Below are 13,793 nucleotides of genomic sequence, written 5' to 3' on the forward strand. Positions count from 1 at the left end.
GGTAATTTTCTCACCGCGTCTTGGACGCGCATCTTCTGCCCCCGGGAAAGCACGAGACGCGCGCGACTAGCCAGCGCGCGACGGCAGCACGTGGCGGCGGTGGCCACGGGGTCTCCCGCGCAGCTGAGTGGGGCGCGGCGCAGCACTACGGAGCGGCGTGAGGCGGTACCGCCATCTTAGCGTCGGCAGCGCCCGGGTGGAGGGGGTTGGGTGAGCGGGGAAGAGGTTTTTATCTCAGGCCGGCGCGCTGGCGAATAGGCGGCAGCTGGGGGGGGTTGTGAGGGAGTGTATGAGGCAGCTGGGGTTGATGAAAGGACATACGTGTGGGTCGGTGAGCCCCACGGATAGGTGACCCCCGTGGTGGGTGCGTGAAGGTAAGCACCGGAGCCGGGGTAACGTACCCAGCGAGTCTGCACAGCTCTGCTCCCTCTCTGGGCTGCGACGCATCCAGGTGCCTCACGACTTGGCAATGAAAATAAAAGCAGAGCAGCGGACAGGATGGGATTTATTCTGATCTCCTGCTTGGAGGTGCTTCCCTTGTTTTTGACCAGGTCCGTGACCCGCGCCGATTAAGATGTACGAAGAAGAATTTTGAGTAGGTTAAAAAGCCTCTTTTTCAATCAATGCTCAAGGAAAGGATAAGATGATGTGACACAAATGTATGATCGTGTGCCACAAATAGAACATTGTGGGAAGCTTTCCCTTAAACATAAGCTTTGTCCTATATTTTTTCAAACAGTTTATTTCCTTGCTGTGTAGGTCATTCTTAACATTAGGCTAAATTTAGCTGAAGATATACCACCAGCAAAGTTAGACTGTCTCAGAAAGCTGAATTAGACCCACAGACAGCTGCTTGGCCTGGTCAGGAGGCTGGATGTAAAAAGACATTTTTACTGCTGCACCCCCCAACCCCCCCTCCCCCCTTTTCTTCTTTTTTCTTTCCCAAGGAGCTTTGTTAAAGGTACTGAAAGCTATTTAAATAAAACACCTCATGTCTAGAAAATGGGGTGTTTTGTGTGCTACACTGTCACCCTGCATGCCTTGTATACAACGTGCATTAATTTTCAGGGTATTACTACCACAAAGTGAGGAAAGACTATAGCCCTAGCATCTCAGGTGTTTTGAAGATCTGTACTTGAAACTTCAAAACAGTGGTCCAATCTCTGCTTCCAGGAAGGATGGCAGAATTTGCACTTTGATTTTCAGTTCTTTGTGTATAAATTTAGCTGTGGGTGGAGTACCCTGTGCCAGATTTCTCCCTATATGCTATACATACAGAGTGACAGAAACAGGATTCTGTGTTAGATTGACAATGAATTACATTTGCTAGCAAATACTGGATCAGAGCCATCTGTTTCAGAAATTAGCATAGCAGCAATTTGTTTGTTTGGCTTCATCTGTCTATTAGTTTGGTCAAAATCATCATGTTTTAGAGACACACTATCACAGGAAGGACCTGTAATATACTCAGTGCAGTATACCCTTTAAAAATAACTCTGAAAAGGGGAGATACGAAACAATCCAAAGCTAAATTAAGTTGGTCTGTGTTGTTTTGTTTTTTTCCCTGAAGTTTGACTTCGACAATGCACTCTACCTTGTATTAAGAATGCATCTACTCTTAAACCCTGTATTAATGTCAAAATACTTCTCTCCGAAGCAGTGTTGCTCTACTTGCAGGTGCACTGTCTCGTTTCTTTCTGTGTGTTTTGACAGAATTGCCAAAATCCTTCCTGACTTAGAGCCTCTATAACTTTCTTTTGAAGAGGTGTTGATATTCTTAAAAATTGAGAAGTCTAGCTCCAAACAACAGGCAAGAAAAGGGCATCTATCCATTAAATGATAAAGTATAACCCCATTAGAAAACAGCTTTTCTAAAAGCAGTTCATTTTGAAGCTCTGTATACCTAAAGAAAATTGCATCTTTTACACAACTGTTTTACTTGCAGCACACTGGGTCTGCACTATTCAGTATTTCAGTTACTTGCTGACAATTTTTAGGTCTCTGGAAAAAAAAACTAATTAAAAATTCTACTTAATACTCCATGAACTTGTATCTACCATTTTATAGTTCCTCCTGCATCTCGTTACAGTGCAAATATTTCTCCACAGGCGCAGCAAAAGGTCTGCATTTGTTGTACAACTAATGATCATTATGTGGCATTTGCTTGATGATACAAGTTTAGATTCAGATGATATTCCTAACTGCTGTTTAAAAATATAACAGAAACTACTTGCAGGAAAGGCTTCTGTAGTCTTGAGAAGTGTAAAACCTGCTGTTGTTACTCTGAAAAGAGAATTCTAGGTAGATCTGCTCAGATATGAAGAACTGTGAGCAGAAAAGCATTCTTACAAACGTATGCTGCTAATGCATGGTTTAGGTACGTACTATGAAAAGATTTAGTTCATGTTACTTAATATATTAGTTACATGACAAAACCACCAACAAAGATGCCTTCTAAAATACGAACTTACGTTTCTCCTTCAGAAAAATGAATCTTGTGTTGTAGGCAATGCAAACGTTGTGAAGTCTGAAAGTCAGAGGACGTGAGCGCTCATTCTACATGCGAGTTAGGACAGCACCTGTATTGCTTTGTCTATGTTCATCTGTCTCTACCTGAGCATCTAATTCACGTTACTCCTCCCACAAACCGCCCTGGTTCTTTGTCTAATCTGAGCAACCAACAAAGGATCTACAGAAGTTTAGAAACCTGGACTGAATGGACAGGGTGTGATTTGCTGATGTGAAGTGGCTTATCTAGTTATCTGTTAGATTCATAACACCTAATGCAGAATTTTGATTGTATTACTTTATGATGAAATGGCAGAACCAGCTACAGTCAGATGGTGACTGGTAGTTTCACCCTGCTATTAGAGCAGTGATGAGACTGCCTATTCAGAATATAGCATTCTGAATCAATATGTTGTTAATGCATACCACCGTTTTCAGAATAAATAGCAAATGTTGTCAGAACTACATATTTGTGTATTTTAAGCAATAGAGAGAGAGTGTAAGAGCTTTTTCAAGGTAACTGCAGAAAGCCATTACAAAGCTTATCTTTGTAACTGACCTATAAAAGCTATAAACACATCAAAGGCTTTGAGGACATCAGATACAAACTTTAATTCTTCCCACAGTCAAAGCTTCCATGAAGTCAGCGTCCCAGGATCACAACTCCGAGTATGCTCTGTCATACTAATGGGGAACTCAGACTTACATGGGTAGATTCATTCAGATTTTTAATTTAACTCATGATACAATTTATTCAGAAAATCTGAATGTGAGGCAATACAGTTTTTTTAGACTATAATTTCTCTGAGGTTTTATTATTACAGAGTAAAAAACTTATAAAAATGTAGCTGAAATGGTTCTGCTCCAGAACAGCAGCTTTTTTTTAAAATCTGGCAGGTTACGAGGTTATACTTGTGTCACAAGTAAAGGGGGCCAAAATTTCCAGGTAAAATTTCAGGTCTTAGCAGCAAGCAGTTTTTCTCATCTTTTTGTCTTTTTTGCCCAGCTCTAATCATAATGCATTTAGTCAATTATAGCACTATTAATTACAGCTGATACGGCATTTTGATTCTTCTGAACACTATGCAAAGATGTGCTTTACTATAAATACTTAACAAGTCATCCAGATATCATAAGCTGCCAAATACAGAGGGGATGAAAATGCCAGTGGATGCCACTGAATGATTTAGCCTTAAGGCTCCTGCAGGTTTTATTCAGATTCAGAATAGTAGGAGTGGGGAGGAAGAGATAAATAAAACATTTGTTTCAGAAAGTAGGTGACTTTGACAGAGCACTGATTTAAACCATGAAGAATCACAGATCAGAAGAATACTGGTAAGAAGTGAGGCTGGTGAAGAACACTCAACACCAGCCCCACAAGTGGCGCTTATCAGTTAACTTCTGCTTCGCTTTTAACTATTCTTGCACGTTCTCAGAAGTTCTGTACCTCATTTATTCAATGACTCCCACTGATGTATCACAGTCACTCAAACGTGTTTTTACACCGCTCACTGCATATTTCGCAAAAGGTCTAATCTCATTTGGATTTATTACGATTTATCTTGGATTAAGCATTTATCTGCTAAGGATTATGACCTATACTATGAGGTACTGATGAACCATCGGAGTTCAGGAATGTCTAAGCACATTAGAATGAATCAGCAATATTATTTTTTGACACGGACTTCACACATTATCTTTTTTCAATCAACTCTGCAACATTCATACAGATAAGTATCTAATTTTCATGTAATACAGGCATAATCTGGAAAGCTCTTAGCATCCAGTAGGAGCAAAGCTGCATTTAATTAGGAGCAGCTTAAAAGATCAGGCCTCTGAGCCACATGTCTTTGTATTCGCTCTGCCTTCAACAGTATAACATCACTGATACTTTTATACCAGTTTAAATACCTTTCCTTCTTTTTGAAATGTATTTTGGTGACTCTTCCATTGCTACCCTAGCTTTCTACTTTTTCTGATTAGTGCAGCCAGGAGTGGAAAAGGAACATGGATAAAGGACAAGGATACTCTGTCTCTTTATTACCTTTCTGGACTTCTAAGATACTCTTCTTGTTTAAATAGGTTTAAACTGATTCCTCTATTGACAGACATGGTACTGCACCTTGAGAGGACTTTTGGATTTCTCACAGGATTAAAAGAAGTTGGTCTTTGACCTTAGTTTGTGGCAGGGCCACCAATGTATGCTATAGCTGCCCTCAAAACAGGTTGCTAGCTATTTCCATGCATAATAATTTTGAATATTTATCATATCTTAGAAATACATCTTATGCCTCTTTTAATTGCACAAAAGGCAAAGAATTCCAATGGCCATTTCAATTCTGTATGTGAGCTTTCCTTACAGCTTGGGCTTTTCCTTCATGATGATGTAACTCAAGGTTTAAATTCTTCAAGGCATTCTTTCATAGTATTGGAAATAAGACCTTGGATAAGAAACTACAGAATTTAATGTTTATGTACTCTTACTAAAGGAATCAGGAAGAAAGTATATGGTTCATTTTCAGCATACACTTCTGATATTTGCTAAATACTGTCATATTTAGAATGTGCAATCATCTAACAAATTAGTGTTCTGTATTATTCTTGTTTGTTCTGAGGATTGCCTGCAATGTCTTACTTGCTGACCAGGGAGTTTACAGTGTGAGTGTAACTGTAAAGAAATGAAACCTAAGGTTGTAAGAGGATGCATGTAATTACCTTTGGTTTTCATGAGAACAGTTCAAAATGCACATTTCTGTATGGTGTTAGAATATAGCCTGCTTACCAATTTGCATCACAGTTTCTTAATTAATGTAAAAGTGCTGTGGACTTACGGACACAGCAATGCTGTGAGACTACAGCTCATATTTCAGTTATGCAAGGAAAAGATTCAGCTGATGAAAAATTAGACAAAACAGAAAAATGAGAAATGGATGAGCATAGAAAAGAATTGATCTACTGTAACTAAAAAAATTGATGAATGAGCTGTAAAGGGCCATAATCAAAGGTACAATTACTTTCCAGTATCTTTTCTGTGAAGTATCAAATAGAAAATAATCTGGATTCAGAAGAGAAAGCTTCCATGAGACAATGAATTCTTTACCCACTTTTGGGTACATGTGCAAGGAAGGAAAAATAGTGAGTAAAGGGTATTTTCTGGTAATAGGATATATTAAAGCTGTAGTGTAATTTCATATCGCTGTGCACAGAACACTGATCTTAAACCTGCTTCTGAGATACAAGGATGAGGAGGATGTTAATTCTCTGTCTTTTGACATCAGCCCAGAACTACACATGCAAAGTGACAACCCTAAGCATAGGATGGATGGCCAAGCCTTAACTTTGAAAAGGCTCTTGCATGTAATTGGAAACACAGAATCATTCCGTTGGAAGGGGCCTTAAGAGCCTTTCTAGTGCAAACTCCTGCTCAGGTCAGGGTCAACAATGAAATCACAAGAGTTTCTCTAGGACTTGGTGCAATGAAGTTTTTTAAACCTGCACTTTTCCAGTGCACAAATATCCTTGTATTTAATTATTTTCCCCTTATATCCAGTTGCACCTTAGTAATGAGCCTGTCTCCCATCTTTTTGGTGGCCTCTTAAGTACAGGAAGGTTGGGTTTAGGTGTTTCAAAGCTATCTGTTCTTCAGACTAAAGAAGCCTGTGTCTCTTAGGCTTTCCTCAAAAGGCAAGTGCTCTAGCCCCCTCAACACCTCGGTGCTTACCTGTTCAGCTTTCTCAAGTTTATCAACATAATTGTAATATAGGGGTTTCCAAAGGGCACATAATATTCCAGATACTAAAATAGCTTAAAGAACACAGAATAAAAGGCAATAATTACATCACTCTGTCTGCTGTCTATGCACCTGCCAATACAGCATAATATGCTGTTAGCCGCCTTTGCTGCCAGAGCACATTGCAGGCTCATGCTCTGTCCATTCCAGAGGAACTGCTCCCCACCCAGTCCAGTGCTGTACCATTGCAGAGGGTTAGTCTGTCCAATGTGCAAGACTCTTCACCTGTCCATCTTGAGTTTCATGAGATTCCTATCAGTCCATTTCTCCAGCTTGTGTACGTCCCTTTGTGAATTCTGATCGTCAGAGGGGTGATGGCATCCGCTGGTTTGATGCCGTCTGGAAGCCTGACAAAGTTACGCTCTGTGCACTCCTCCAGGCCCCTGATGAAAATACTAAATGGCTTAGGTCTAAGGGTAGGCTCCCAAGGACCACCACTTGTAAGCTGTCAGGTGGGGTATGAATCATTAGCCCATTTCACCTGTCAGGCTAGATTTTAACGTTTCTAGCTGTCTACCCATCTGCACCATAGTGTTCTGACCTGGATACGAGGGTGCTGTGGGAGAGTGTACAGAGAGCCTTGCTGAAGTCAAGGTAGGCAACCTCTGCAGCTGTTTTATCACAGAAAATAATTATGCTTGGTCAAGCATGGTAAACCTCGGTAAATCCGTGCCGGCTACTGGTTCTAGTCAGCTTGCTTTCTTCTTCAGAAAGGGCTCCTGTGGAGTTGCACCATTATTGTCCCAGAAAGCAAGCAGATTCTGACTGGCCTGTAGTTCCCCAGATCATCCTTCTTTTGGGTAGATTTAAGCGTGAAATCAGTCTTTCACTTTACAGCTAAGGGATTTGACAGAGTCCATGGTTATATACTCCCTATAAACTGGGACTAAAATGTCTATAAACAGTTATTGATCTCCACATGCTACTAGGGAAATTTTCCAAGATCAGTGACAGCTTGAAAATCACTGTCATTTTAAAATTATAGATCACTGCTTCGCTTTTTTGGCATTTACAATATCACATGATGGGAGTGAACATGCTAGATGTGTGCATAAAAACAAAATGCTTTTAGCATTTTAGTATTTGAGCAGTATTAAAGATGGAAATTTCTTGATACAATTCAAAATAATGGTTTTGTTTATTAAAGATATATATCTATTAAGATGGGATGAGAAAAATGCTTGTTTGTGTGAAAATAATATTTGCGTTCTCAAAAAAAGCATCTCCTGAGGTTTCTTTGATTCATACCTGAATACTTTAAGGTCTAAACCAAGTTTTAACTCCTGTTAACACTGCAGAATGCAGCCAGTTATTAAAGAATAAAAGGTCTTTTGCCCTCCCAAGTCATGGTCAACACAACTCACATTTTTTTCTGGTATTGCTTACAATGAAGAGGTTTGGTTTAAAGTAATTGTCCTGTGTAAAGATTGTCAAAGCCTCTGTGGTCGGCCACTGAACCTTTGTTATAGAATAGAATAGAATAGAATAGAATAGAATAGAATAGAATAGAATAGAATAGAATAGAATAGAATAGAATAGAATAGAATAGAATTAACCAGGTTGGAAAAGACCTTTGAGATCATCGAGTCCAACCTATCATCCAGCACTATCTAATCAACTAAACCATGCAACCAAGCACCCCATCTAGTCTCTTCCTAAACATCTCCAGTGATGGTGACTCCAGCACTTCCCTGGGCAGCCCATTCCAATGGCCAATCACTCTTTCTGTGAAGAATTTCTTCGTAACATCCAGCCTAAACCTCCCCTGGCACAGCTTGACACTGTGTCTTCTTCTTCTGTCACAGGTTGCCTGGGAGAAGAGATCAGCCCCCACCTGGCTACAGCCCCCCTTTCAGGTAGTTGCAGACAGCAATAAGGTCTCCCCTGAGCCTCCTCTTCTCCAGGGTAAGCAACCCCAGCTCCCTCAGCTTCTCCTCATAGGGCTTGCGCTCCAAACCCCTCCCCATCTTTGTTGCCCTTCTCTGGACACGTTCCAGCAAGTCAACATCTTTCCTAGACTGAGGGGCCCAGAACTGGACACAAATTGAGGAGGAGGTGGGTACTTGCCTGTAACAGGGTGCAGCGATATGAAAGTAGAAGGTGTGTTTATGATGTGTTAGTTAATGCATGCTAACATCACCTCCTTGATGAAGTAAACAGTGTTTTGAAATTTCAAACATGTTTGCTGCTGCCAGGAGCAGGAAGGACCTTGTGATCTTAACACAATCATTCTTCCAGCTGATGAAGGATCTGATGCATTCTGAAGACTGTCTCATACGCCTTGGCTGGGAAAATGGTGGTTTTTACGTATTGGTTGAGATAGAAAAGAAGGGGAAATGGTGACATGGTGTTCTTTAGAGAAAAAATAGTGCAAGTATGAACTGAGGATGAGCTCCATATACTTTCAGGTGTAAAACTAATTAGCAGTCACAGAGTTTGTAATTTCTTGTATCAGATTTCTGCTCTGCCAAAACGCACATTTGAAAAAGACTTAAAAATTGACTAATAAGATTAGCTGACTAATAATGCAGAAAGTATGTCATAGAAAATATTGTTAAACTTTAATCTGGAAATCAAAACCAAACATAGCAAACAATGGGTTGATCTAAGAACTTTGAATACAGCCTTAAATTGCTCAAGATACAACCAATTTTTATTTCTATGACAGCATCATTTCATCCACAGCCTCTCCTGATGTGAGTTGCATAAAGATAAGTAGTTTGCCTTCTTAGCTTCTTTTAGGGAATGATTTTTGATTATTTATCTAGGATTAGGAGTACAGGGACTATTTCAAATGCCTCTTAAAATAATGTGGTATTGCAAACAACAGATATAAAATGAGATTCACACACATAGCTTTGCTGGTGGCCAAGAACTGCATTGCAATATGCCGGAAATCCAAACATCCTCCTACTCCCAGAGCCTTGCTGACAGATCTACAACAACTTCTTTCTCTTGAAAAAGCTACATACAGAATCAGAATAAGAAAGAGAGAAGCCTTCTTATGCTGAGAAACTAATGTAATTTATAAAATGGAAGGTGAAATATTCCTTTTTCTCTATGAAAAGCACATGTCTTTTTGAAGATTGTACAACTTCAATTAACACCTAGATTATCAAAAATCTCAAAACAGAGAAAATCTTGTCATCCTTGGAAAAACAACAAGAGCAAACCCTTAGGATTGATGTCATTGTTTTCTTGTGTAGCCTTTTAGACCTACGAATTGTTTGGCTTCTGCCTAAGTACAGGGGTGTGCATTAATGGAACTTGATACAGAAATACAACCTTAGTTCAGCAGATCCTCCTTTGTTGAAAACCAATTAAAAAAGCAAACACAAGGGAATAGAAAAACAAGTAACTTCTCCAGGGGTGCATTTTTTTTAAACAAAGCGTATTTTGCAAGTGCTGTATTAGATGCTACATAGTTTAATTAGCTGTTTAGAAAATCAGGTTGACAGTGTCCTTTAATTAGTAGGCATTGACTTATTCCACGTGTATTATGGCATAGTGAATCTTATTAAGATAAATGTTTCTCTCTGAAGATGTAAAAAAAAATCCACTATCATTTGTTTGCTTACCAGATTGCTCACCATCAATACAGCTGCTATTTAAAATGATGAATTTTAGTCACATATTTAATTAGCTAATAGCTGATCTCACTGTAGGGTCTTGATCCTCCTTACAAGTGTTCTTTCATCCTGAAAAAAGTCTTTGGTTGTATCTTGTTTTTGAAGTTTTCATTTGAAATTGTCCTTGCTACTTTTGAATCTAAAAATGCAGTAAATTAAATTATTGAGAGTAAGAATCATTGTGAAAACATTTAAAGTTTCGAGTATAGTTTTATACCTGCTGCTCATTATAATGTCTTGCTAGAGGCTATGAATTTAAAGAAAAAAATAAAGTTCTTGAAGTTAGTTTTTCCACTTGCATTGCTGCAGATATTTGGTTTCTCACAGAAAATGATGTGTACTTTAAAAGGCTATTAACTAACTGATGATTTTGGTACATTTGTTTACTGCTGCTCGGTATGCAACCTTCTGACAGAATCTAGGTTGTTTGATGGCCACAGTTGGAAAGAGCAGGAGATGCACTTTCACCTGTGCTGTGTCAAGATGGCTATTAAAAAACCCAAGAAAGAGATGCCTTAATAGTGTCTATAAAAGACAGTGAAGCTGTCCCAGACATCGCTGGTTTAGAAGATGACTTCTTGGAAGATTCTTCAGTATTAGTGTTCATACAATCTGACAAATGCTTCTCAATCTCCATGGATTATACCAGTGCATAGAGTGACTTTCAAGGGAAAACAGCTCTCTCTTCACAGAAGAGTAACCTGTAAACCTCTTACTTTCCCCATGATTTGTGTTCCACCAGTACAAAGAAGATAAACAATAGGAAAGTTAATATACCAGAATTTTATTTATTATGGAGACTTCATTTGCCTAGGTTGTGATGGCAGGTATGATCCTGACAAATAGAGTCAGTGATGGAGGTGCTGCAGAAAGCTTGAGGCTTTTCTGTGATACACCTGGAGCAGTCTGGGCAGGGTTAGGGAAACCCAGGTTGCCATTCATTCCATAACACCTGAAGAAGTTCTGCAAGATGCATGTCACTGATTTTGTTACTACATGGGGGTGGGGGGTGTATCTGCCATCTAATTTGCATTGATTCAAATATGTAAATATATAAACAAATAAGTATCCCTATTGTACATTATCTTTATTTTATAAGGACAATTTGAAATAATGTATGATCAATGAGATGAGTTCCTTGGAAACTGCTATAGGGTGGATGGCTCAAAATCAGAGAATTTGCTCTGTGGAAGTAAAGGGCATGGGGATGCCTAGAGCCTCACAGTGAAGGGCTAGTAATCTACTGCCACATAGGGTAGAATATCCATCAGACTGGTTTTGCTGCTTTCAGTTTCCTAACGAACAGTGAACAGTAATCAAGCTTCAATCTTGATTGAGAACTGGCTATGTTACTTAAAGAAAAAGTATTCTCTGACCTCTGGAGCATGTTATTACTAAAAGAAGGGCATAATTGACTTTTTGGATTGACTTTTTTGCTGTTGTTGTCCCATAACAGCATGGATTATAAACCTTATATCCTAGTCATGCAGGCAAGACTCTCTGTTACCTTAGCCCTGCTGTTTAATTAGCTTTTACAATTGGACATTGTTTATATCCCAATAAATGCTGCCTGAGTAAAGACTTCCCCTCAACCAATTATACCAGATGTTTTGCTGTGAAGGTCCTAATTAAATAGCATCTATTCTTGTGTTTATTTTAAATCCTGCCTATTGTGTAAATCTCTGTAAGAGTACAGTGCTATACTGGGACATTTTACCAACGTTTCTGTCACTCTCTGGTTCAGTGGCTGGTTGCAGCTGCTGCCCTTGAAAGTTCTTGCTTACTGTATGGGAGGCAAGTCCTGATGGGTAAACTTGAGACTTGGAAAACTAAATCTGTCCCATGCTCTACAGTGGGCTTTTTGAGTGATGCTGTCATGTATGACCCTCATCAGCATGGTGTAACTTAAGGTGAGGTTACCACTCTAGTGTCCAGTTCTGCAGTTTCCAGTACAGAATTTTAAGCAAAAGTGGAATGTACCTGAAAGCCTTCCCCTATAAATATTGTCTAGTTGCAGATTCTTTGCCTGGTTAGTGAGCAGCTCTGTCACCCATTCTAATTTTGTCAGTTTCAGGAATGGTTAAGGCAATGTGTTCTGAACAGTGCTGTGCCCACTCCTTAATCAGACTGAGTTCCCCTGAACTTCAGTTCCCCTGTATAATGGAACATTACCTTCTGACTGGTAAGCTTTAAAGAGCTTTCATATTCCAGGTGCTATTTCTAAGAGCTGGTTCCTAAATTGCCACCATGAAATCAGTTTCCTTACTTTGGCTTAGGAACCACCATCTTAAGTGACTCGGTGAGTTCCCAAATGTATTACTTCAATGCAATGTAGAAAGGTAGGAGTGAGAGATGCATTAATGGGAACACTGACACAGACAAACCTTAGGAGTCAGAGGATCAAAAAATACACTAGCCTATCTGTGACTCACCAAGTATCTTCACTTACAAGATATACATAGTATGAAACTTCATTTTTTTTTACTGTGTATTTCCTTCATTCAGACATCAAAGTTACTCTAATTTCATGTTAAAGTCTTAATTTTGAAATGGTCTTTGATTTCAAGATGGATTAGGCAGTAATTACATTAAATTATTTCTGCAGTTTCTGATCAAATACATATACCTGACAATTTCCTTAAGATCTTAAAGATTTCTTCTATAGGACCACTAACTCTTAGAATCATAGAATCAATAAGGTTGGAAGAGACCTCAAAGATCATCAAGTCCAACCTGCTACCCAAGACCTCATGAGTACTAAACCATGGCACCAAGGCCACATCCAACTCCACCACCTCCCTGGGCAGCACATTCCAATGGCTAACAACTCTGTGAAGAACTTTCTCCTCACCTTGAGCCTAAACTTCCCCTGGCACAGCTTGAGACTGTGTCCTCTTGTTCTGGTACTGGTTGCCTGGGAGAAGAGACCAACCCCCTCCTGGCTACAACCACCCTTCAGGTAATTGTAGACACCAATAAGGTCTCCTCTGAGCCTCCTCCAGGCTAAACAATCCCAGCTCCCTCAGCCTCTCCTCATAGGGCTCGTGCTCGAGGCCTCTCACCAGCCTCATTGCCCTTCTCGTTGGTTGGACGTGGAAGAAGATCTTATGGATGCAAGTTTAAAAAAGCTAATGTTTTTTTTTCTACAGATGCTGTATTCAAATATTGAAGTCAGATAATTGGGTGTGATTTTGTCTTACTCAGTATCCACTTCTCAGCATTGCTAGTTATAACAAAGGATACAACTTTGGTAATCATAATTTGGTATTATTTGGTCAAAATACAGGGAAACTAAAGATGCTATGTGATTTATGTCTTCAAACAGATAAAATGTTGATTATAAAATTCTATTATAAATATGGCCTTGGTGTAACAATTCTTTAATTGCTTAATCCAGATCTCTGCCTATCTTAGGATGGTGAGGTTGGAGTTTACATGGGTGGCAGTAATCCCTGATCGTCTTGCTAACCATTATCAGTTACATCTTTGTGCTTAGAGGCACAATGAACTTGTTCACATGAGTTGACATTATTTGGCCATAGCAGATATATTTAGGACTAGGTTCACCGAACAGTGCTGTTTCCTGAAGGTGGCTGGCTGTGGCAGGCTCCATACCTGGCTTTACTCTATATGTTGATGCTACAGGGAATGGCTCTGACTTGTTGTTATCCCTGTTCTAAGATCTTTGGAGTGCTGCTATGGGCTGGAGTTTTCCTTATTGTAATATTATTAAAGGCCATTGCTGATAATATTTTTCATGACAAGGACAGTTGGTGGCTCTGCATGGCTTATGGAATAACTGGCAAGTCAACAGAATTCCTGTACAAGTACAATGCAAAACCTAAAGGTGTAAGGTGAACTAGGAC

At 39.5% G+C, this 13,793-nt stretch overlaps 1 protein-coding gene across 1 annotated transcript in view; it reads right to left on the reverse strand.

The window, feature by feature from the left end:
- Window positions 1–48, reverse strand: part of ELAVL4 (ELAV like RNA binding protein 4) — an 80,835-nt gene extending 80,787 nt beyond the window's left edge. Inside the window, exon 1 of the mRNA XM_054165377.1 lies at window positions 15–48. Within this exon, the coding sequence (XP_054021352.1) occupies window positions 15–32 (18 nt within the window). The 5' untranslated portion in view covers window positions 33–48. The remainder of the gene's footprint in view (window positions 1–14) is intronic.
- Between the last annotated feature and the right edge of the window lie 13,745 nt (window positions 49–13,793).

The sequence above is a fragment of the Dryobates pubescens genome, chromosome 11, assembly GCF_014839835.1.
Source record: "Dryobates pubescens isolate bDryPub1 chromosome 11, bDryPub1.pri, whole genome shotgun sequence".
NCBI lineage: Eukaryota > Metazoa > Chordata > Aves > Piciformes > Picidae > Dryobates > Dryobates pubescens.